At 39.6% G+C, this 25333-nt stretch overlaps 1 protein-coding gene across 4 annotated transcripts in view; it reads left to right on the forward strand.

The window, feature by feature from the left end:
* Positions 1-25333, forward strand: part of atrn (attractin) — a 414604-nt gene that overhangs the window by 273909 nt on the left and 115362 nt on the right. For 2 of the 4 annotated variants that reach the window (XM_073042130.1, XM_073042131.1), the window contains exon 25: positions 12769-12830. In XM_073042130.1, the coding sequence (XP_072898231.1) occupies positions 12769-12830 (62 nt within the window). Of the gene's footprint in view, positions 1-12768; positions 12831-13233; positions 13450-25333 lie in introns of those variants that run through there. The other 2 variants (XM_073042132.1, XM_073042133.1) reach the window with 2 other exon arrangements.

Below are 25333 nucleotides of genomic sequence, written 5' to 3' on the forward strand. Positions count from 1 at the left end.
GCTATGGTACCGTACTGCAATGATTGCAGAAAAGTATTTCTACTTTATATAGGCTGTGTATTTATCATAACATTCCTGCTTTTACTATATGTTACTGTTATTTTAGGTTTTATGTGTTAGTTGGCATGATTTGGTAGGTTATTTTTTGGATGTGCGAACGCTCACAATTTTTTCCCATATAAATAAATGGTAATTGCGTCTTCACTTTACGACATTCCGGCTTACGAATCATTTCATAGGAACACTCTACCTTCATCTAGTGGGGGAAACCTGTGTGGGACGTTGGTAAGAACATACTTGGAGTATTTCATGCAGTTCTGGTCATGTAGGGCAGCATAGTAACATAATTTGCATAATGCTTTACAGTGCCAACTGTAAGACTGGGGTTCAATTCCCATTGTCAGAAGGAATTTGTGCATTCTTCCTCCAGGTGCTCTGGTTTCCTCCCATGTTCCAAAGACATACGTTTAGCATTAGTGAGTTGTTGGCATGCTATTTTGGTGCCAGAAGCATGCTGACACTTGCTAAGCACAATTTACACTGATTTCAGTTGATGCAAATGATGCATTCACTGTATGTTTCAATATAAATGTGACAAATAAAACTAATCTCTTAATATTTAATCAGTCTTTCAAATTCTTTCCAGTCTTTTAAATCAAGTTCAAGTTTATTGTCTTTCAGTTGTATACATGTATACAGCCAAAACAATGTCCCTTCAGGCTCAGGTACGTAACACAGTTCATATAATTCCCACATAATACATAAAGTAATATTACTATAAATAATCAACAATCAATGAAATACGCTGCAGAAAATTGTCATTTAGCTTAAGGTACTTTTACGACACAAATTAAAAGTAAACGGTATAATGTTACTGGTGCCTTATGCGTGATGAGACCTGGGTGGTGACAGAGTGTTCAGTAGTCTCATGGCTTTGCGGATGAAACTATTTCTCATCCTAACAGTCCTTGTACTAATCCTATGGTACATCCTGCCTGTTGGAAGGGGTCAAAGTGATCATGTGAGGGATGCGAGGGAATCTTGACAATGCTAAGGGCCCTGTGTATGTAATGGTCCTTATAAATGTTACGGGTGGAGTAAAGGCCCCAATGATCCTCTTAGCAGTCCATGCAATCTGTTGCACGTTTTTGCAGTCAGGTGCTGTGCAATTTCCTTATTAGACGGTGATGTACTTGGTCAGGATACTCTCAATGGTGTCTTCATATCCAACCATGAGTTTATAAATATCGGGAGGCAAGACTGTCATCTCACAGACAGCTGATTAATGACTTTTGAGTCTCTCACTATTGCAAACCAGAGACTGTGTTCTTGGTTCCTGAATGTTTCCCTGTATTCTTCATGTACCTTGCTTGAACTGCCTCAGTTTATGCAGGAATAAAAAGCAAAAATAAATGAATAAAAGAAATGCACATGCCAGAAAGTAGAGCTTATAAATAAAACCAGTAAATGTTAGAAATACTTAGTGGTAAGATATCTGCAAAGAGGGAAAAAGTTACACTTGCAGGTTGTTGATCTCTCATTAGAGAAAGTTAAGAAATCAATCATAGAAACAGAGAAAACCTTCACAATACAGGCCCTTCAGCCCACAAAGCTGTGCCGAACCTGTCCCTACCTTAGAACTACCTAGGCTTTACCCATAGCCCTCTTATTTTTCTAAGCTCCATGTAGCCATCCAGAAGTCTCTTAAAAGACCCTGTCGTTTCTGCCTCTGCTGCCGCCGCCACGTAGTCACCACTCTCTGCGTAAAAAAACTTAGCCCTGACATCTCCTCTGTACCTACTCCCAAGCACCTTAAAACTATGTCCTCTCGTGCTAGCCATTTCAGCCCAGTTTTGCATGCTATCAGTGTCCCATTGTAACCTCTGACAGCGCTCCACACTATCCACAACACCCCAAACCTTTGTGTCATCAGCAAATTTACTAACCCAACCCTCCACTTCCTCATCCAGGTCATTCAGAAAAATCACAAAGAATAGGGGTCCCAGAACAGATCTCTGAGGCACACCACTGGTCACCGGCCTCCATGCAGAATGTGACCCGTCTTCAAACATTCTTTGCCTTCTGTGGGCAAGCCAGTTCTGGATCCACAAAGCAATGTCCCCTTGGATCCCATGCCTCCTTACTTTTTCAATAAGCCTTGCATGGGGTACCTTATCAAATGCCTTGCTGAAATCCATATACACTACATCTACGGCTCTACCCTCATCAATGTGCTTAGTCACTTCCTCAAAAAATTCAATCAGGCTGGTAAAGCACAACCTGCCTTTGACAAAGCCATGCTGACTCTTCCTAATCCTATCATGCCTCTACAAATGTTCGTAAATCCTGCCTCTCAGGATCTTCCCCCATCAACTACCAACCACTGAAGTAAGACTCACTGGTCTATAATTTCCTGGGCTATCCCTACTTCCTTCCTTGAATAAGGGTACCACATCTGCAACCCTCCAGTCCTCCGGAGCCTCTCCCATCCTCATTGATGATGCAAAGATCTTTGCCAGAGGCTCAGCAATCTCCTTCCTCGCCTTCCACAGTAGCCTGGGGTGCATCTTGTCCAATTTCGGTGACTTGTCCAACTTGATACTTTCCAAAAGCCCTAGCGCATCCTCTTCCTTAATACCTACATGCTCAATCTTTTCAGTCCACTGCAAGTCATCCCTACAATTGCCAAGATCCTTTTCCATAGTGAATACTAAAGCAAAGTATTCATTAAGTACCTCTGATATTTCCTCCAGTCCCATACGTACTTTTCCACTGTCACACTTGATTGGTCGTATTCTCTCACGTCTTATCCTCTTGCTCTTCACATACTTTTAACTTGAAGAAAATGAATAATTTTATTGAGATAGAAGATTCTGAAGGGGTTTGGCAAAGTAAATGTTGAGAAGATTTTTTTCCCTGGGAAAATTAAGGTCAAGGGGATATTGTTTAGAATAAGTGGGAGTTTCTTCTTTCAGGATTTCAAATCTTTGGGATTTTGTACCCCATAGAGATGACATTGAATGACTGAATATTGCAATATATGTCAATCCTGTAATATATTTTTGGTCTTGAGGACAGTCAGAGGCTGTGAGGAATAGACAGGAAAGTGGAACAGAGGGGAAATCAGATCACTGATTTTCTTGAATGGGTGTACAGACTCCAGGGCCAGCTGGCCTGTTTTCATTTTTCGCAAAAGGAACTTTGTGTGATTAAATTGAACTCTGAGTGTTCAGCTTTCTGGTGTATATACTTTTTTGCTTTTCCCCTCCTTCCTTGCTGTTTTCCAGTTTAACAAGACCTCCTAAACATAGGAGACCATGAATCATTAAAACAACATATTAACTGTTATGTTTTATAACTTCAAAACATTAAACTAATTCAAAGGAAGACATGGGAGTCCTAAACGTGAGTCTAACTTCGTATTTACTTCAAGTGAGGCATGTGATAACAAATGCAATTCGTGTGTGTGTGTAAAACCTTTAATGAATTCTAACAAGAATGCTTAATCAAACAATATATACATATATGCAAGATTACTCTAACCTTATTGAAATATTACATATCCAGTGCTTCTCCCTGCTTACCTAAAAACTCCACCTCAATCGAGAATGCATCTCAACTATATACACATTTCAACTGCTATATACAGGCATCCACAGCATAGTAAATTTCAAATAATCTCATTCGGGCCTAAAGAGTTAACCAGTGTGGAGGATTTCTTACTCTTGTGGGATGATGTCTTTCCTGACAAGGGAGATCACTCTGCTTGTCACGTAATACTTGTGCCTATGTAAACATTTTCAGCTTCTGGGGTGTCCTCTATTCTTTGGTGGTTATTGGAGTTGATTCTGAGACTGCAGGAAGTGATTTTGACAGCTCTGGACACTTCTTCCTTTTTCATCAAGTTTGTGTGTCTTCATCTTAGAAAGGTGTATTTAGTTCACTGGAGTATTCTTCTATTGCTCACTTTATGATCTGATCTCTCCCCTTGGTTTCCGCATCTACAACATCATCTGATGATTCCTCTTTTTTCATATCTCCATTGACTCCTTTCATTTTGGCCTTCCATTCAGCCAGCTTGGCTTTAGTCTTTACATTTACTTTTACAAGCAGCTTTTTGGTACCCAGTTGAAGTTCATGCAATAACCTTTAATGATTGCAGAATAGATTCTAGTCTTTGTACTTACAAAAGCTGAATGTTTACAACCTTCCTGAAGCTCTCTGAATTCTCTTCCGGCTTAAAACCAAGCCACATTTTGCAAGTAACTACCTGATTAACATATCAGAAGCTTTCTCAGATATGTTACCTACAAAAATGGTTATAGTCAGACCATTGCTTTTATCACTTTCATGATTTTTCTTAGCAGCATGAACCTTCCTTGGTCCAATATGCTTTCCAACCAGAAGCACAGAGGTTATCACCAACGTCTGTTTGCCCTTGATATATTTGAGTTTTTCAATGCCATCTTTGCAGACTGCCGTGGCATCATCAAGTACCTTTCTTAATTCACTTTAAGGTGACTCTTACAGGGGATGTGTCAAGCAATTGGTGATGGATCTCTAATCAAGTTGTAATTGTCTCAGCCTATCACGCTCCTACAATGCTGGTCCTCCTGCTTTTACCACATACAAACTCAAAGTGGCTTGTTGGTGGTTGTATTTCACTGTTACAGATGTCATTCTCACAGGAGTTATCTTTTCTGCAGTATAAATTCTTAGTTGGATATCTGCAGCCTTCAGTTTAGTATCTTTGAAATACTGTTCAAATTCATTTTTTGGAACGACTGGAACAGTGGAGCCAATACCCAACTCCCTTTTAATTAATTTGCCGTTTACTTCTGGTGTAAGCCATAATGCTTATCTAATCTGAGTCCTGACGAAGGGTCTCAGCCCGAAATGTTGACGGTGCTTCTTCCTATAGATGCTGCCTGGCCTGCTGCATTCCATCAGCATTTTGTGTGTGTTGCTTGAATTTCCAGCATTTGCAGATTTCCTCGTGTATGCTTATCTAATGTTTCACATTGTAAATCTCAAGGCTACCCAGTCCTGTGTCACTCTCATCATTAGCAGATCTTTCATCTTCAGCATGCTTAGTGCTCTTTTTTAAACTGCAACTTGACTTTTTCTCTTCTCTGTGCAGTCCCTTTATTTTTGTCTGCCTGACATGCTCTTTGTCCTTTGTTGCATTTTCTACAAGTTCAGCCAGGCCAATTTCTGTTTAGGATTTGCATTTTTGTTCACACTCACTTTCTGTTTGGGGAAATTAATTTGCTAAGGTCATTCAATTAAAGTGGGTCACAAATAAATTGGACATGGACTTTGAAGTGACTGGAGAATACCTTTATTCATGAATAAGGGAAGAATGACTCACTAACAGTGCGATGCTCAAGTTTTCCAAAGAACAATAGTCATAGCCTTTTTTTATACATGCACACAGAAAGTCAATTACATCAGTCAAAGTTAAAAAAAATTCAATCGTGTGTCTTATCAATTCCCACGAAAAATGCTAGAGACAGTCTCTTGTCTGCCCAAAACACAGATAGGTAGGTTGTTAAACATCTTTGAAACGGTGATAGATTATTGCAAGCATGGTGAGAACCCAGGCCGAATAGTGACTCATTATTTGTGATATATAGAAGGTTCATTAAATCCTTAGATCCAGTAAGTCATTAAATACAAAAGTATAATTTGTTTTCTATGTTAGTACCTGACAGGTGAAGGAAAAACCAGGATACTTTTTTTATTGTCAGAAACTTGACAGCCCACAAGGTCCTCCCTACAATTTATGACCTTCACTGGCTTCATCTTGTTCATGCAGCTGTGTCACGCACTAACACCAGCACTAGGAATATTACTAATTAAAGGAAGGGACAGAGTGTTAACAACTCCGATATTTTAACCCTTTATTCAGAATTTCCTTCCACAATTCCCTCCTTTTTGATCGTAAGATCCACTCCATAGGTTGGTGTCTTCAAAAGGGGTCTGGCACTTTGGGGATAGCGGTTGCATCTTTAAACATTCTTTTTCATTGTGTTCTTTGTTGTACATGTTGGCCTTAACTCAAAGCTACATAGAAAAGGGGTGGAAGGGGTAAGGTTGCACAGATAAATCAGGTGGCCAGAACATGCCATTATTATAGCAATAATAATTCCACAATGTATCATTGTTCCCACCAACCACCAAAGATGTTCTCAAAGGACTCCCATCTCCCAGGAGGGTTGTAGTTATGGAATTCTTCTGCGATCTTGCATATCTGTTTTACACTTTTCTGGATATGGTTGCCTCAGTGGGTTATGTTATCAGACTCATCAGGAATATAGGTACAACATTCCTGCCCCATAATGGCACACGTTCCTCTTTTCTAGTTAAAATAAAACCTAAGGAAATTTGCAATGCCACAGTTCGAATGGCTATTACCTCAGGATCTGCCTTTGTGTATCCTCTAAGGCTGAGGCAGTGTCATTAGCTAATTTCTTGAGAGCTGAGACCATATGAATCAGTTCCCATGCTGCTTTGCCTATCCCATAATAAGGGAAAGCTGTCATCCAGAATCTTTCTGTGTCTGTAATTGCCCTTTTGTGAGAGTGTAAGTAAGGTTAGTTCATGAGAGTAATGTACCTCAGGCACCACAGATCCAAGGTGTCCAGTTAAAAGGTAGCCAGAAGCGAGTTTGATTCCTACATATCCAATATGTGCCATTTAGTAACTGTGGAGATCTTTCAGAAGTACTCTGGTCACCCCAGCATATACTAGATTTCTCTCTACACCTATTCATTCCCATGAATCGACCCACCTTATCTGTCAGACACCAGCACTTTTCAGCTGTCAGGGTAGCCACATGAAAACTTGGTACATTGTGGTTTGTTAAATTATGGCTGGGCATGTACCATCCCTTGAAGTAATTACTCCCAGAAATGGATAGCCATTTGGATTAGTTAACTTGTATTTTGTCTGCTTGCTTTGTTATTGCATTCTTTCCCTTCACCTAGTCAGTAGTATGTAGCTAAGGCCTTGGTTACATCCTGGAAACATTCCCGTTCCTTTTCATTGAAGGGTATTGGCTGTAGAATCATACCCCCCCCCCCCCCACCACTTGTGCACGAATCAGTGTACACACCCAGCAACTTGACATATTAGTTTGAGTGGCATATTCATAAGCTAGGCTTACATAAGTATTGTAAGTGCAGGCAAATCTAGACAATAAAGTAGTAAGGCAGATAATTCCATGTATCATTAGCCACTTCATTTTCCTTCATTTCTTTTTCAATTTTCCTTCTTTTCCAGTACACTGTCGGACTGTGGAAGAGAGGGATGATACAGCTTACACTTGGTTCTATGCACCCAGTTGGCTTTGCCTTGTACCTTGACCACTGTATGGGTAGTTAGCAACACTTGATAGGGCCTCTTCCACCTTGGAGAGAGGGTCTTTTTCCAGTGATTTAATATATACATGATCACCTGGTTTAAATGGATGTATATTTCCCTTTCCAGGTTTGGGTAGGGCTGTGGTCACTTTTCCTTGATTCATTCTAATTGCTTCACCTAGAGCTTTTATTATTTCAAGGGTTTTCTCAAAAGTCCATTATCAGTACTGTTTGGGCACTTACCAAAGGGCTCTTAGAACCTGTGTGCATAGGTCTTTCCATCAGTATTTCAAAAGGGGGCAATTTGATGGTCCTGTGAACATGATTTCTCAAGGTGTACATAGTCTCAAGGCACCGCCTTAGCCCACGTCAGTCTCCCTCCTCTTGACATATTTTGGCCAGAGTGTCTTTTAGTACCACATTCATCCTTTCCATGATTGTGGTTGGTAGGGCACATGCCACTTCCAGGAGAATCCCAGCGCTTGCCCCAATGCTTTAGTTAATTTCCCTGTAAATTCTGTTCCTCTGTTACAAGGAATTCCAAATTGGGGAATAATCTCCTTCATCAGTAATTTAACTACTGTCCTAGCATCATTTTTTCATGTGAGAAAGGTCTCTATCCATTTAGAAAACATGTCCACTATTACTAATAGATACTTATATCACCCCCCCCCCCCCCCCCCCACTTGCTGAGTTACAGAGTTCGTCTACAGATTCATAAATTCTGGGGTAGACAGATGATCAAATTCATCTTCCTGTCGACTCTTTATTCCCCTCCATAGATGCTGTCCGGCCTGCTGAGTTCCTCCAGCATTTTGAGTGTATTGCTTTGGATTCCCGGCAATCTGCAGATTTTCTCGTGTTTGCTGTCTTTGTCAACTTTTCTCAATATTTTTAAAACTCTTAATAGTTTTAAATTTCTAATAAGCTTCCGCATTGTTTTAAAAATCATCTTTTAGTTTATTTAAAAAAATATTTTATTAGTCTTCTGTCACCTACCTTTATGCACTTCTACTTTTTTTTCTTTTTTGTTGCTATATTTAAGATTACTTAATTAAGCACTAATGAAGGGTATAGTTTTTAAATATTTCTTTCTTGCTGGAATGTTTCTATTCTGTATATTCAGAAAGATCTCATTAAATGACTGGCTGCATCCTGTTTGTCTTATACCTTCACCTAACATGCCAGTTTACTATAGATTATTCTGCTTTTGTGCTTCTATTTGTTTGAAATAACATTTTAAAATTAACATTCTCTCCCTCAAACTGATTGTATCATGATGGCTACTACCCAGAGGTGCCTTCATAAAGGAGCTTATTCATTAATGTAATTTCATTACACAAAACAGAGCCTTCATAGCTGGTTGCTTGAGAATCTGCTGTTTTAAGGAAATATTTAATATACTCTATCAACTCATAGGTTGTCTGACAAGGCCCCATTCTTTATTCCTTTCAGTCCTGTTGTGTGGTTGTGGTTAGAGGATCTATATGCTACTGACAAAACACTTTGACACCCTGAACCTGGACCATCCTGCCTACTGGGCTTGAATCATCATCAATTAATAAAACTTGTACTCTTCAAGGTAGATGTTATTGACAGAACTTACCATGATCTCCATTAGAGAGTCTTTAGCTGTTTGAGAAGAACTGTTGCAGATCAATACGTCTGACCCAGTGCCAAGCTCATAATTTAGGAAGCAGCAGAGATGCATCACTCCTGTTTTCTTTGAACAAATAGCCTCACTCTCCTGTATTTTTTGAACAACCAAAACCTTCTCCATTGTCTTAGTGGTCTAAGAAAAGTACCACCAAACCTGCCTGTGCAATTCTTCCAAATGCTATGTCAGGATAAGTAAATTAATGGCAGTAATCATAGATATAGAAATATGCAGCACAGAAACATACTCTACTGCCACAAGTCTGCACTAACCATCAACCACCCATTATTCCTAATTATATGTAAATTATTAATTACTTCATCCTAATTATTCCTATATTTTCACACATTGTCAACAGCCAACTCCCTCCAAGTTAAATTTTTATCTCTTTACAGTGACCAATTAAATTACGAGCACACAGGTCGTTGGGATGCGGGAAGAAATCGAAGCATATTGTCACAGGCAGATCTGACAAACTCCACACACACAGCACCCAAGTCAGCAATTTGTTCACTGTTTCCGCACTAGCCAGCATCCCCAACTCCGAGGCTGTATTGACTCAGATATGCATGGCCTGATTCATCCATGGTTTCTGGTATGGGAGCACTCAAATTGTCCTCTTTAGTACACAGTCCTTAACACACGTGTTGATAACGCCCATGATGGTGATGACATGCTCATCAAAGCAGTTACCTAGAAGCTCATCTGTTTCTTCAGTCCAGCACTGTATGACTTTCCGTACTCATGATTCAGCTTCCCCGTGCAGGGCGAAGGAGCACTGCCTGGTGGTCTCTGAATTCCTTCCCATGTCTCTGTCCATTGGGAAGTAAAACCAAGAAGCACACTTTCAAGTAAAGACTGGTGGACAAAAGAAGCCTCACCCTAAATACAGGGGGTTCTGTAGATACTGGAGGTAACACACACAAAATACTGGAGGAATTCAGTAGGTCAGGCAGCATCTGTTGAAGAAATAATTGACATTTTGGGTAAAGTTCCAATGACGATCTGAAATATTGACTCTTTATTCCTCTCCAATGAACACTGTTTCTCATTAAGTGCATCTAACAGAGACAATGCAAGTTTTACAAACAGTAAAAGTACTGTAGGAAAAGTATTAATTGAAGAATGAAGTCAGTTAAAATTGAATTAAGGTATAAAATCTTACTACCCTAATTGAATGTTAGGCAGGCATGATGGACTGAACGGGTTTTTCTTGTTCTAATTTATTGTTTTGGAAAAATAGCACTAGATTTCTAGTTTGTACATTTTACAACACATTGTGAAGTAGTTATTTTTGTGCTCTAGGATAAGATTTATCTAGGAAAGGAAACTGGGGAGCTGAGAAAGTATTGAGCTTCCTGAAAAGAAAATTGTAATTGTTGTTGATTTGTCTAGCCATTACCTTGGTCCAGTATTTTTTCCTAATAAGACTGATTAATTTTTGCAGCCTGTTTTTGCAATATATTAAAATTTGATAAGGGTTTCTAGTGCAAAGTATATTGTTGCGAAGTGTTTTTCTTAATCTTCCTGCTGTCCTGGGTGTGAGTTGGTCATTGATTGGTAATTAGGAATAACACACAAAATGCTAGAGGAACTGAGTAGATCTGGCAAAATCTGTGGATAGGAATAAAAAAAAACAATGTTTCGGGCCAAATTTCTTCATCAGACTTTCATCAGAAGTTTTGATGGAGGGTTTCGGCCCGAAATATTGACTCTTTATTCCTCTCTTGATCTGCTGAGATCCTCCAGCATTTTATGTGTGTTGTTCTAGATTTCCAGAATCTCTTGTGTTTACATTGATTGCCAATTAGGAACTTGTGCTGTTACTAAAATTTTTATAAATCAAATGGAGGATTGTACTCTTCAGTAGTGGAAAAAAGTAGTTAAAGTCATTTTAGTATAAAGCTGTGCAAGGATGTTGCAGAGTTAAAACTTCTAATCCATTTTACAGTTGGTTAGTTTACTTTAAAGCAATGGAGCTTTTTCCTCATTTAAATGCCATGCTTACCTATTTTCCACTGTATTAAGCATATTGTACTCATCTGTTTATTCCATTCATGGTAATTAAAAATGGGTGGGTTTTTTTTTAAATCCATTAATTGCTATGTCTTGGATGTATTTGTGTACTGAAACTGCTTTTTCAACCGTAATAATGTGATTTAAATTTTCTTAATAATTGTACATCACTTTGTGCATCTAATCAGCAGCAACCGTAAACAATAACATTTTAATTTGTTTGCTTCAAAGATGATCATTCTACCTGTTTGAGCAAAGAGGTATTTTTAGGAGGAAAGTCTGCAAGTTTGATTGAAGAGTTGGTGGCTGGGGAATTCTTGATCAGTTGCAGATAGGTGGAATAACCTCTTGGAGCACAGGTCAAAGTAAAGTTACTTAGAACTACAGAAGATTAACCTGTCACAGTCCTATGTGTTGCATGATATACAACATAAACAGTCCTGATGTAAGTATTTTAAAAGGTTAAAGGATAGTTATAGGGTTCCTCAGACTATATCTAAAGATGAAAATTTTCTAAATAAAAAATTAAATCCATTAAACAAAGAATTTGTCTTGGAATATTTTTCTGCAAAATATACTTTATACATAATACATTGCATTAATTACAGTTAAGACATCCCTTACTTTGCATTCATTGTGCTATCAAACTAATGGGTGGTATAGTAGCCTAGCAGTTACCGTGACGATTTACATCAATTTCTGTCACTGTCTGTAAAGAGTTTGTACATTCTCCCCGAGGCTGCGTGGGTTTCCTCTGGGTGCTCTGATTTCCGTCCGCATTCCAAAGATATGATTTTTGAGCTGTGGGCATGCTGTGCTGGTGTCAGAAACGTGGTGACACTTGCGGGCTGCTTAGCCATCCTTGCTGATTTGATTTGTTGCAAACAACACATTTCACTAATGTTTTGATGTACATGCGACAAAAAAGCTAATTTTTAATAATAATATGGTCCAAGTTGCACTTTAGATATGCAGCACATCCCTTTAGGATGTAATTGAACTCTGTCCATATTTTAGGAACTTTAAGTATGCCAGACTTTAAAAAAAATTTCACTTTGAGGCAAGTTAAGATGTCTTCTGAAGCTGATCTTAAAAATTTAGCTGTTCCTAAATATTTGTTCAATACCCTTTTCTTTTAATAAAACAGTTTCACTGAACTTCCATCAACAGGTCCCCTTCCATCTCAGCTCAGTGGAATGGAAATGGCCTAATCTTGTATGAAGACTGAATTTGTTATGATGGTGTCTGTTGTTACTCAGCTGAAGTACACTGAATGCTATTATCTGCCTAATTTATTTTAATGGTTTTTTTAAAATCATATTCAGCATCATGAAATGTGATATGGTGCAGTGAATGATATTATTGCTTCGCAGCACTGGAAACTGGGTTCAGTTCTGACCCCAGTTGCTGAGTGCGTGCGGTTTGCTGGCTGTCCTGTGATTGCGTGGGATTCCTCTGAATGCTCTGGTTTCTTCCCACATTCCAAAGACCGGCAGTTTGGTAGGTTAATTGATCACTATACTTCACCCCCATTATATAGAATCTAAAAGGATTTGATGACAGTGTGGGGAGAATAAAGAAGGAATTTAGTATCATAATTGGTTGTCGTTGGTCTTTGTGAGCTCAGTAGTGGCAGATCCATGCAGTGTCTATGACTGTCTTTATGGTCCTGCTATATTAACTTCTTTTAGCTGCATTTAAAATTTAATACATGCCCTTTTTTCTTCATAGATCGCCTTTTCTCAGCATAACAACTTCATGGACCTTGTGCAGTTCTTTGTCACATTTTTCAGGTTAGTATACTTGAATTGAGCAAACAATATTGCTGATTTAAAAAAAACTTTATAATGAGCTTATATTTCATTAGCAATGTCTGCCCTTTTAACAACAGTGTAAGGATTCATCTGATAACTTGGGAGTTGCCAAAAGATAACACCATAATGAAATTGTTGCACCAGTGGCAGCATTGTTATTTATGAAACATTAAATCTGTTGTACCATTACATTACAAAAGTACATCAATGAATTCTGGCCACTCCTATGAGCGTCATTGTGATTTTCCTTTAACCAAGATGCTTCAATCATGAATGACTACTACAAACAGAACATTATGATCAGCCACACTAAAAGCAATAATTTAAGTTTGCACAATACAGGTCTTTTAATATTGTTAATGTTATGTATTGTCTTCTGAAGGCAGAAATTTGTGGCTAACTGATTGACGTAGCCTGTAACAGACACAGAATTCTGGCAGAATTCAGCAGATCAGACAGCATCTATGGAAAGGAATGAAGAGTTGATGTTTCAGGCCAAGGCCCTGCATTGGGATTCTATACTCTTGCTATACAATGTATAATAATATTGTACAACAGTAATGTACAAGAATAAATGTAGCCTGTATTCTGTTCATTCCTTATGCTGCACATTGTGTTATTCAGTAGTTACCTCATCACAAATTCTCAGCACTGATTAAAAATATTATGTAACCCTCTCATCGTAGGCTTCTAACAAGTTAGCTATTACTGTGAAGGCAAGCTAAAAGGAACATAACGACAATGCATTGGAAAAATTATGAAAAGGCCATTTCCAATATATAAACATGTCTAGGGTAAATGTGATTCAAGTAAACACAAATACAGCCAGCTGATGGTGTAGTGGCATCTGCACCAGACTTGGAGGTGAGTGGTCTGGGCTTGGAATGCAGCCAGTTTCTTGCACGCTTTACATCTGTGCTGGGTTGAGCGTCGAGCTGGCAACTCGGCCTTGTGAAAAATAGACAATATGCCAAAAAAAAGGCAAGGTTGCCGCCCGATGTGCCACAAGGCACAGAGAGGAATAACAGCATAACTTACCCAAACATAGAAGCTTGAATGGCCCTTTAAGGGTAAGTAGAACTGCTACTTGTATGAATACTGACGCACCCATGAACACCCTGAACAAATTTACTGTTCCCCAGAAAGCAGTATAAATTTAAATAACTTAAATTGAAATTGTATTGGCGAACTATTCCAAACAGTACAAACACAGTAATACTCTATTATACTAAATAAAATAAAGGGCTCATCATATTATATATGATAAATGTTATCTACATATATAAATAAAAAATGCAGGTAATTGCTGAAGCTCATTGTTACGTAATTAATACAGTTTGCTTCACTTTGTTTGCTCACAATACTGAAGCAATTTTGAGCTGAAGAACATGTCCCAGGAAAGAAAAATATTCATGCAATGTCCAAGGAGAAGGTGTCAGACTTCCTCCAAACTGTCTCCAGGTGCTAACCAGCTAGCTAAAAATATCTGCATTCTCTGTGAGACCATTGTTTGCATGAGGATTTTCCGACAGCAGTATCTGTCCTTCCAAATGAGTTCTGTGAGCATTTCACCAAGTTCTTCTACTATGTTCATTGTCTGTTTCCATTTTCCACTTTCTTTCTTTCTCCTCCTTCGATCATATGCTCACTCTCTAGAAAATGGTGCCCACCATTTTTCCCACTCTTTCTCTCTCTAGAATATTCCCAAGACAGCCTCTATCGCTAATTCAACAAGCCTAACTTGTCAATCTTCTGAATTTTTATTACAGCAAAACTAAAATTTTCAATTGTATCATGTAGTTAAGGGAACTCATTGCATTTTGAGAAAAGCTTCTGTAAACGAAATATGCAACAGCATAACTGTATTAATAAAATAAAGCATTGTCTTAAACCAGGATATCACAATTAAATAAAATAATGTTTTTTTAATTATGCCACCTACTCACAAGTTTAAAATTATGCTGCCTGGTTGGCTTGCAGTCTCTCACCTCTTCCTGGCACCCTCATCCCTGCACCAGTTTGCAAAGCTTTCTATTTTATAGTGTCCTGTTTGAAAAACTCTAACTTCTGCTCCATAGTTTATATCAGATGCTTGGGAAGAAATGTCTATAGGAATTGGTGTTTTTCATAGAAACTCTGGCATGGTCAGTTCGAAGCCTGGATGCAAAAGTAGGGGGATGAAGTATGAGGCTAGCAACCACATCCTGTAGAAACCAAGAGCTACAGAATTGCCAACAGAAGCTCCAAAGACTCAACTCTGAGAGAGGAGGAGCACCAAGAAGATAGGGTACACTGGAGACAATTTGAAAGACTGGCCCAGGAAAGAGGATTCTGGTGAGCTGTTGTCAGCAGCCTGTGCCCCAGTAGGGCTGATGCACTTACGAAGAAGAAGATCTTTCTTAGATAAATCACAGTCAGAGTCCCAGTCATGTACAATGGAGCTCTGTGAAGTGCTACAGAAGCAGCTTATTTAAAATATACTAATTCTGCTTAATATATTTTTATATGAATTACTCAAGTTTGTATACTGGTGATTCAACAAGAGCTTACTAAACAATTACACAACTATTCTCTCTACCCTTTTAGTGCAACTTGTTATAAGTAGCTCTTCACCATGCAGAGTAATCATTATCATAAAAGTTCTGTTTACACGTATGTATAAAATTAAGTTAAATTCCTCTTATCCCTTCTCTTCCTTTCATCTGCCTAATGCCTCCCTGTGGAGTCCTTCCTCTTACCTTTTCTCCCATTGTCCACTCTCTTTTCCTATCAGATTTCTTCTTCCACCTTTTAACTTTTCCACCCATTACCTCCCAGCTTCTCACTTCACCCCCTACCGCACTCACCTATCATCCCCCTCACCTGGCTTCACCTATGACCTGCCAGCTTATAATTCTTCCCGTCCCCCACATTATGGCTTCTTCCGCCTTCCTTTCCAGTCTGGATGAAAGCTTTCCGCCTGAAAAGTTGAGAGTTTATTCCTCTCCACGTATGCTGTCAGACCTGCTGAGTTCCTCAGCATTGTATGTGTGACGAAGTTATTGTGACCTATTCAAACAATAGGGTAGTGAAATATTTTAATATGTGAAAGCATTCATGGGTCAGGGTAAACTCTTGTTGATATGTGCAAGAAGAAATAGGCTAATGTGCTGAAGATTGCTTGAGAAGATTTGCCATTTGAAGAACAGCAAGGCCAAATGATAGATAAAGATAACCTGAAAGTGTTTAAGCTGTTGCAGTTTGTGGGTGTTATAGGAATTTGTTAATGAGACAAATTCAAAGTCAAAGTAGACAAAGTAAAATTTATTATCAAAGGACATGTATGTTACCATATACTACTTTGAGATTCATTTTCTTGCAGGCATTTACAGGAAAATAAAGACCTTCCACAATCTAGCCATACTCTTTTTTCGTTACTATAATCGAGCAGGAGTTACAAAAGTCTTAGGTTCCACACCACCAGGTTCAGGAACAGCTATTACCCTACAATCATCAGACTCCTGAATCAGTGTGGATAATTTCATTCACCACACTCACCACAACACTGAACTCATTCCACAGCCTACAGACTCACTTTCAAGGTCTCTTTATAACTCATGTTCTCAGTATGGCCAGATTGTGAGGGTCTTTGATGATGGATAGCAACACACGCAAAATGCTGGAGGAACTCAGCATGTCAGGCAGCATCTACAGGAATGGATAAACACTCAACGTTTTGGGCTAGATGTTTTTTTCTGGTAGCACTCAATGTAAATGTGCTCAGTGGTGGGAGAGTTTCACTTATGATGGACTGGGCTGTAATTTCTCCAAGGATTATCACCATATCACAGTGGAGAGGCTCATGAATTCATGAGATCCGGAGAGCAACATCATTTGGTGCTTAGCTACTGGTAGGGTCACCCATGAAGAAAAAGTCAAGGAGTTTCCAAAAACTATGACCTCTGTAGTGGAGCTGGTGGAAGATAATGATACATCACAGCAATAATGAAGGTGGAGGAAGGCTGTAGTAGTGAAGAGTCCACAGTCATTTTGCACTCGATGCCACTAGACCCTGACTCTGATCTGTCAAGGATTGTGTGATGGCTGCCTGTGCACCAGCCTCCCTATGTTAAACTAAGTCACACAGAGAAATCCTCCATTAAGGGAATATACCCTGTCACCCCAGTTATGTGGATCGCCATTTAGCCTCTACAGTCACCTGAGAATCAGCCAACCCCTTTGGAAAACATCATACCCAAACTGAGTGATTGCATTACTACCACCACTTTCTGTAGACTTTTCCATCCCAGTCCTGAGCATAGGTTTCCATGCTAGGCTATGATGCAATCATTTCAGATACTCTTCACAATGTATCCATAGAAGTTTGGCAAAGTTTTTGGTGACGTGCCAAAGCTATGTTCAAGTCTTTTGCAAATTGCTCATCTCTCCTTTAGCTAAGTGACTGAACACAACTGGAAGAGTTTCAAAGTTATTTTAATGAATGGTTTCAATGAAAACTTGCCACTTGTTTTTCTACCACCAGCATTGCAAAAGTCAACATGACCTGCATCAAGCTGTCACAAATAGGCTGAGTAATTTTGTGACAAGATTGAGTAGGAGATGTATCATAAAAAATGAGATAATGTACTTGTGAAATAGATGGATGAAGTGGTAAGATCTAAACCAGGGAATAATGATGAAAAATGGGAGCAGGAATTCTAGTAGCACTTTACTCTTTAATTTCGTACACTAGTTTAAGTAGATGTTAGTGATGTCTTCATGTAGCTTTACATTTGAGTGCATACTGTACGTATATCATTTGATTTGAGGCTTTAAGCATGTGGGATGCAGAAGGCAAAGTAAAAATATACTGTTCGATTGAACTATTGAAATAGAATGTTTAGAAAATAAAATCTGAATTTTAATGGAAGAATAAGTTTTCCAGAAAGTTAAAGAAAAGGTGAGGTTCAAGTATAATTACAGTTAGGTAATAGAACATCAACAAGAAAATGCACTCAGTGGTCACTTTATTAGGTACAGTTGTACACCTTGTTAATGCAAGTATCTAATCAGCCAGGCGTGTGGCAGCCACTAATGCATGGAGCTCAATGCAGTTCAGTAGCTGAGTAGTGTCATAACAACAACCTCTCTCTCGATGTCAGCAATACTGAGGAACTGATCGTAGACTTCAGGAGAGGGAAACCAGAGATCCATGAGCCAGTCCTCATTGGAGAATCAGAGGTGGAGTGGGTCAGTAGCATTAAATTCCTATGTGTCACTATCTCAGAGGACATGCATTGTCCTGCATGTGGTGCTGGTAGAGTCAGATATATTAGGGGCATTTAAGAAACTGTTAGATGGGCGCATGGATGATAAAATGGAGAGCAATGCAGAAGAGAAGGATTAGATTGATCTTAGAGTAGTTTAACAGGTCAGCACATTGAAGGCTAATGGGTCTGTACTGTGCTGTAATGATACTGTGCAGGGTATCCCACTCTGATATCTTGTAGCCACGTTATTTATGTTTCACCTTTGATCATAAGATATAGGAGCAGAATTAGGCCATTTGGCCTATCGAGTCTGCGCCACCATTTCATTATGCTGATCCAATTTTCCTCTCAGCCCTAATCTCCTGCCTTCTCCACGTATCTCGTCATGCTCTGACCAATCAAGAATCTATTATTAACCTCTGCCTTAAATATACATAAGTACTTGGCCTCCATAACTGCCTGTGGTAAAGTATTCTGCAGATTCACCATTCGCTGGCTAAAGAAATTCCTCCTCATCTCTGTTCTAAAAGGACACTCCTCTATTCTGAGGCTGTGTCCTCTGGCCTTATGCTCTCCCACCATAGGAAAGATCCTCTCCACATCCATTATGTCAAGGCCTTTCACCATTGATAGGTTTCAATGAGGTCACCCCTAGTTCTTCTGAATTTTAGGGAATACAGGCCCAGAACCATCACTGCTCTTCATATGACAAGCCATTCATTTTCATGAACCTCCTTTGAACTCACTCCAGTTTCAGCACATTCTTTCTAAGTTCAGGTGCCCAAACCTGCTCATAGTACTCCAAGTGAGGCCTCACCAGTGTTTTTTTTTAAAGTTTCAGCATGACATCCTTGCTTTTGTAATCTAGTCTTCTTGAAATAAGTGCTAACATCATATTTGCCTTCCTCACCGTAGACTCAACCTGGAAATTAACCTTTAGGGCATCCTACACAAGGACTCCCAAGTCCCTTTGCACCTAATTTTTTTGTTTTTTCTCCACATTTAGAGAATAGTTGACCCTTTCCATTTCTTCTATAAAGTGCATGCCCCTACACTTTCGAAAACACTATTTCATCTGCCATTTCTTTGTCCATTCTCCTAATCTAAGTCCTTCTGTAGCCTCCCTTTTTCCTCAAAACTATCTGCCCCTCCACCTACCTTTATATTGTCTGCAAACTTTGCAACAAAGCCATCAATTCCTTCATGCAGATCAGTGAGATAAAATTTAAAAAGAATCAAACCCGACACAGACCTCTGAGGAGCACTACTAATCACCAGCAGCTGGCCAGAAAAGGCTCCCATTATTCCCTTTCTTTGCCTCCTGCCAATCAGCCACTACTTTATCCATGCTAGAATCTTTTCTGTAATACCATGGACTCGTAGCTTGTTAAGCAGCCTCTTGTGTGGCACCTTATCAAATGGCTTCTGAAAATCCAAGCACACAAAATCCAAGGCAGGGTGAAGGCTGAGGTCTCTGAGCTTCTTGTCAAGCCTGCAGGGAATTGTGGTGTTGAATGTGCAGTCCAAGAACAGCATTCTCTGATAAGCATCCTTTTTCTCCAGATGTGTAAGGACGGTGTGTAGAGATGTGGCAATTGCGCCATCTGTCAATCGGTTGTGTCGGTAAGCGAATTGTAGGGGGGTCCAATGTGCATGGTAGCATGCTGCAGATGAAGTCCTTTACCAGCCTCTCAAAGCATTTGCTGATTATTGCGGTGAGTGTGACTGGACACCAGTTGTTCAGACAGCAGGAGCGCACTCTACTCTGGGAGAAGGAGAGACTAAAAATGTCTGTAAACACACCTGCCACTTGTGCCACGCACACTCTGAGTACTCTCCCTGGGATGCCATCCCAGGACCGGTGTTGGAGTCCAGTGATCACGGCTTGTTTTACCTTTAGACTAAGCCTCAAAAACAAAGTCCTAACTGAATGGCTTGGTGGGTCTTTTCAGAGGACAGTTTAAAATTAACTACTTTGATGTTGTTTGAAATTTGGTATCAGGAATGCTAAATTAAGGCACAGTTTTTCCTTCATCGGAGAACCGTATGTTTTGTTCACCACAGGCTAGTAACTTGATGGTTGTTATTGTTTATGAGACTTGTTTTTATTCCAGATGTTAATTAAATATATTTCTCCCAGCTGCAGTGTTGGGTTTGAACCATTAGCCCAGGAGTCTGGATTGTGAGCTGGGAACAACAATTCTGCTCCAGCTGCCAATTTAATTCAACACTAGGAGGTGCCATTTACAAGTACACCTTTATTTGGCCATTCCATTAGGTACAGCTGTACACCTGCTCACTAATGCAAATATCTAATCAGCCAATTATGTGGCAGCAACTCAGTGCATGCAGACATGTTTGAGGTTCAGTTAATACAAAGTACACTGCAGATGCTGTGGTCAGATGATGTTGTTGTTCAGATCAAACATCAGAATGGTGAAGAAATGTGATCTAAGTGACTTTGACAGTAGAATGTTGTTGGTGTTCGTCGGGGTGGTTTGAGTATCTCAGAAATTGCAGATCCCCTGAGATTTTCAAGTATAACAGTCTGTGGAGTTTACAGAGAATGGTGAGAATGACAAAAAGCATCCAGTTCTCTGCAAAAATGCCTTGCTAATGAGTGATTCAAGCTCTGAATGCACAACATGTTGAACCTTGAAGTGTGGTCTTCTACAGCAGCAGAAGACCACAAACATACAGAAATACACTCAGTATCCTCTTTAGGTACCTCATGTACCTAACCAAGTGGCCACTGTGTGTGGTTGCTACTGAGAAGGAAATAATCAGTATAAGTACCTTCCAGTATGTGAGCTTTCTTTCCTCTAGGGTGCGGCCTGTATTATAGGTTCACCAAAAGATTTCCTCCTTTTAATAGAGCTGTCACCTTTCAGTATGTGCAGGACTGTAATGGCAAGTATAGAACTGACTTGATGTCAACTGTGACAAACGGCCTTCATGTGCACAAGTTTGGGTGGCAATTAAAGTAACACTGTTTTCATTTAAAGCTCCCATAGTGCAGTTTTATGGGTGCCAAGTCACAGGATTGCCTTTTGAGACACAAAAGGCTACAGGTGCTAGAATTTGGAACGGAGAAACCAACAGCATGAGGAACTCATTGGGTTGAACAGCATCTGAGGATAGTTGGCATTTTAGTGTGAGACCTGGTGCCTGTCCTGTTAGAGGTTCTCAGTCAGGAACATTGATCATCCCTTCTCATCTACAGATGATGCTTTACCCACAAGTTTTCATTTTCTTGAGGGTTAAAATACAACATATTGAGACAGTGTTTATAGCAATATCTTGAGGTGCAGTTTTGAGAATTACTGGGTATCTCAAAAGATTGAGAAAAGCTGATCTTATGTGACTGTCAACCTATCTTAATGGCTCTCCTGCTGAGATTAGACCATTAGAGGGCATTTGGCCTACCGAGTCTGCTCTGCCATTCAGTCATGACTATCTTCATTTGGTTGAGATTTACTGATGTGAACCATGAATTTTCAGTATTAGTTGGATCAGGTATGAGAACTTTATCGTCTATTGTAATGCAGTCATCCTTGTAAATCCCATCTGCTTCAAAACAGGCTTTGCATTTACCTCAGAGAGGTTAAAAATGGAATGCCCATCAATATCTTGGCAGTAGATGCAGAATGTCAGAAGCTGAAATGATTTCTTTGTCTCTGGAGTGCTATAACTCTTAAACAAGCTTGGGGCAATACATGTAATATTGTCATCTTGGGTAAACATTAGGGCACCTTGGCTCCTTCTTTGTTTATTTCACACATAATATTAACCAATCTGACAATTATTCATTGACATTGTTGGTTGATGTGAACCAATTCCTAAAGTGAATTGAAGGACCTTGGAATAAATTTTCTGTACCTTTTGGCCGTTCATGAGAGATTTTGTTTATAAATAAATTATGTCAGGTCCTCTCTTGTCATCTGCATTACATATTTTTGACTGTCCTGAGAATAGACAATGTTAATGAAATGCTTCTTGTTTCACTTTTTTAATGATCGGTTCCCCTCTGATCTTGAGTACTTGGCACAGTATTCTAAAATTGCAATCATGATATTGCAAAGCAGAAAACTCCTGATGCTAGAAATACTCAACAGGTTAGGGTGCACCTCTGGACAGAAAAACTGAATTAATGTTTCATTCAGACATTCTTTCCATTTGCACCTTCACTGCAATTTAAAACTTGATTAACTTCTAACTTTCATGAATTATGATCGGAACTGATGAAAGTTAGAAATTCAGCAAGTTTTAAATTGCATTAAAGGATAGGGTGGGGAGAACGTTTGTAATATGATGAAGACCAAGTGGTGAAAGAGATCTAAATTGAATTAAGTTAGTGAAAGTTAGGAGTGTTGGGAGGGTAGGTGGGTATCTGGGGAAAAAAACTGAATTCTGGAAGGGTTCCACAAGTCAGACAAGTCCTAAGATTAACTAGAAAGGTGGGTTGTTGGAAAATGTTTAGTACGTTTTTGTACATTTTGGAGCGATGGAGGATGAGTGGTGACCTGATAGAGGTGTACAAGATAATGAGAGGCATTGACCGTGTGGATAGTCAGAGGCTTTTCTCCAAGGCTGAAATGGCTAGCGTGAGAGGGCATTGTTTTAAGGTGCTTCGAAGTAGGTACAGAGGAGATGTCGGGTAAGTTTTTTACGCAGAGGATGGTGAGGGCGTGGAATGGGCTCTCGCCGGCGGTGGTGGAGGCAGAAACGATAGGGTCTTTTAAGAGCCTCCTGGATGGCTACATGAATCTTAGAAAAATAGTGGGTTATGGGTAAAGCCTGGGTAGTTCTAAGGTAGGGACATGTTCGGCATAGCTTTGTGGGCCGAAAGGCCTGTGTTGTGTGTATGTTTTCTATGTTTTTGTTCCCTCGGACTCTGAAGTTCCAAATCGGAGATTAGATGCTGTTCCTTGATTTATGGAGCTTTATTGGAACAACAAGGTTAGAGAGGAGTGAAATGGAATATTAAAGTGACATCATGCATATCATATTGTGCAGCTGCAGATGCTGATTCACCTGCTGATTATCCCCAACACTTACTGTTTTTATTGCGTGAAATAATAATCCCTTCAGTTTGGTGGGTTTGAGTCTTGTTTTATGGGGTCATGCTCTTTGATGAATAGCAAACACATTTATTTTCATAAATCACTAATAATTTAATGGATGTAAGTTGTGGTAGGAAATTTGTGACTGCACAAATACAAGTCACTGTCTTACATTCCAACTATTTCTTGCTGAATATCTTCTGTTGGTGACATTCATTTAGTCACAGCAACAAGGAATTTTTTATATACAGAAATGGACAATTATACTCTTTCATCAATGCTTCCATGCATCACAATACTGCTGTTTGACATTATTGCATGCAAGAGAAAATCAGCAAATGTTGGAAATCCAAGCAACACACATGAAATCCTGATGAAGGTCTTGGCCCAAAACACTTTTCTATAGATGCTGTCTAGCCTGCCGAGTTCTTCAGGCAATTTTTGTGTATGCCATTATTGCATTGCTGATTGGAATTCGATTGACAATACCTGTAAATGCACAATTGCATGTTTAATCATTGCTTTAAAAAATCAAGATTTTTGAACCAACACAGCCAAGATTCTGGAGAAACTCAGCAAGCCAGGCAGCATCTATGGAAAAGACTACAGTCAATGTTTTGGGCCAAGACCCTTCAGCAGGACTGGAGAAAAAAAGCTGAGTAGTAGATTTAAAAGGTGGGGGGAAGGAGAGGGAAACCAAGGTGATAGGTAAAACTTAAAGGAGGGAGGATGAAGAAAAGAGCTGGGAATTTGATTGGTGTAAAAGATACTGGGCTGGAGAAGGGGGAGTCTGATAGAAGTGGACAGAAGGATGTGGAAAAGGGGGGAGGAGCACCAGAGGGAGGCAGTGAGCAGGCAAGGAGATGAGGTCAGAGAGGGAAAAGGGGGATGGGGGACGTTACCAGAAGTTTGATAAATTGATGTTGATGCCATCGGGTTGGAGGCTACCCAGATGGAATATAAAGTGTGTTGTTCCTCCAACCTAAGTGTGACCTCATCACAACAGTGGAGGAGGCATGGAAAGACATATCAGAATAGGAATGAGAAATGGAATTAGAATGGGTAGCCATTGGGAGATCCCGCTTTTTACTCCCTCATCTCATCTCCTTGCCCGATCTTTTTCATCAGTCAACCTCCCAGCTCTTTACTTCATTTCTTCCCCCTTCAGGTTTCACCTATCACCTTGTGTTTCTCTCACCCGTCCCCCACCTTTTGAATCTATTCCTCAAATTTTTATTCTCCAGTCCTGATGAAGGATCTCAGCATTGAAACGTCAAATGTATTCTTTCCATGGATGCTGAGTTCCTCCAGCATTTTGTGTATGTTGCTTGGATTTACAACATCTGCAGATTTTCTCTTGTTTCTGATGAGATTTTTGAGCTGACAGTATTTCACAATTTGTGAGCTATTGTGAAATTTCTCAGGATAATGTGACCACTTTGAAATAATGGAACATGTTGACATTAAGAAAGAGGCAGTGTTGAAGCTTCTGAAAAATATTAAGATAGGTAAGCCACTGAGGTCAGACAAATATACCCCAGTTTGCTTTGGGAAATGAGGGAAGAGATTGCTGGGGTGCTGACGGTGATATTTTTGTCCTCCGTGGCCACAGAAGTGGTCACAGAGGTCTGGAGAATGACAAATTGCAAATTCTGTTGCTCAAGAAAGGTAATCGCGTTAATTCTGGGAATTATGAGCAATGATTCGTACATCAGTGGTGGCCAAACTATTGGAGAGAATTTCTGTGCGCAGGATGTATGAGAATTTGGGGAAGCAAAGCTTGATTAGGGATAGTCAACATGGTTCTGTAAAGGGCAGGTCATGGCTCTTAACTCTAATTGAGTTTTCTGAGCAGGGGACAAAGCAAATCAATGAAGGTAGAGCAGTAGATGGGGGCTTCATGGATTTTAGTCAGGCATTTAACAAAGATTTCCCATCATAGGCTCATCCAGAATGGGGCATGGAATCCATGGGGATTTGGCTGCGTGGACTCAGATTTGGCTTGCCCACAGAAAGCAGAGTGTGGTAATAGAAGGAGCATATTCTGCCTGGAGGTTCATAACTTGTGGTGTTACACAGGGATCTGTTTAGGGCCCCTTCTCTTTGATATTTATAAATTACTTGGATGAGGATGTAGGAGGGTAGTTTTGTGAGTTTGTAGATGACACAA

Source organism: Hemitrygon akajei, chromosome 4 (assembly GCF_048418815.1).
Source record: "Hemitrygon akajei chromosome 4, sHemAka1.3, whole genome shotgun sequence".
NCBI lineage: Eukaryota > Metazoa > Chordata > Chondrichthyes > Myliobatiformes > Dasyatidae > Hemitrygon > Hemitrygon akajei.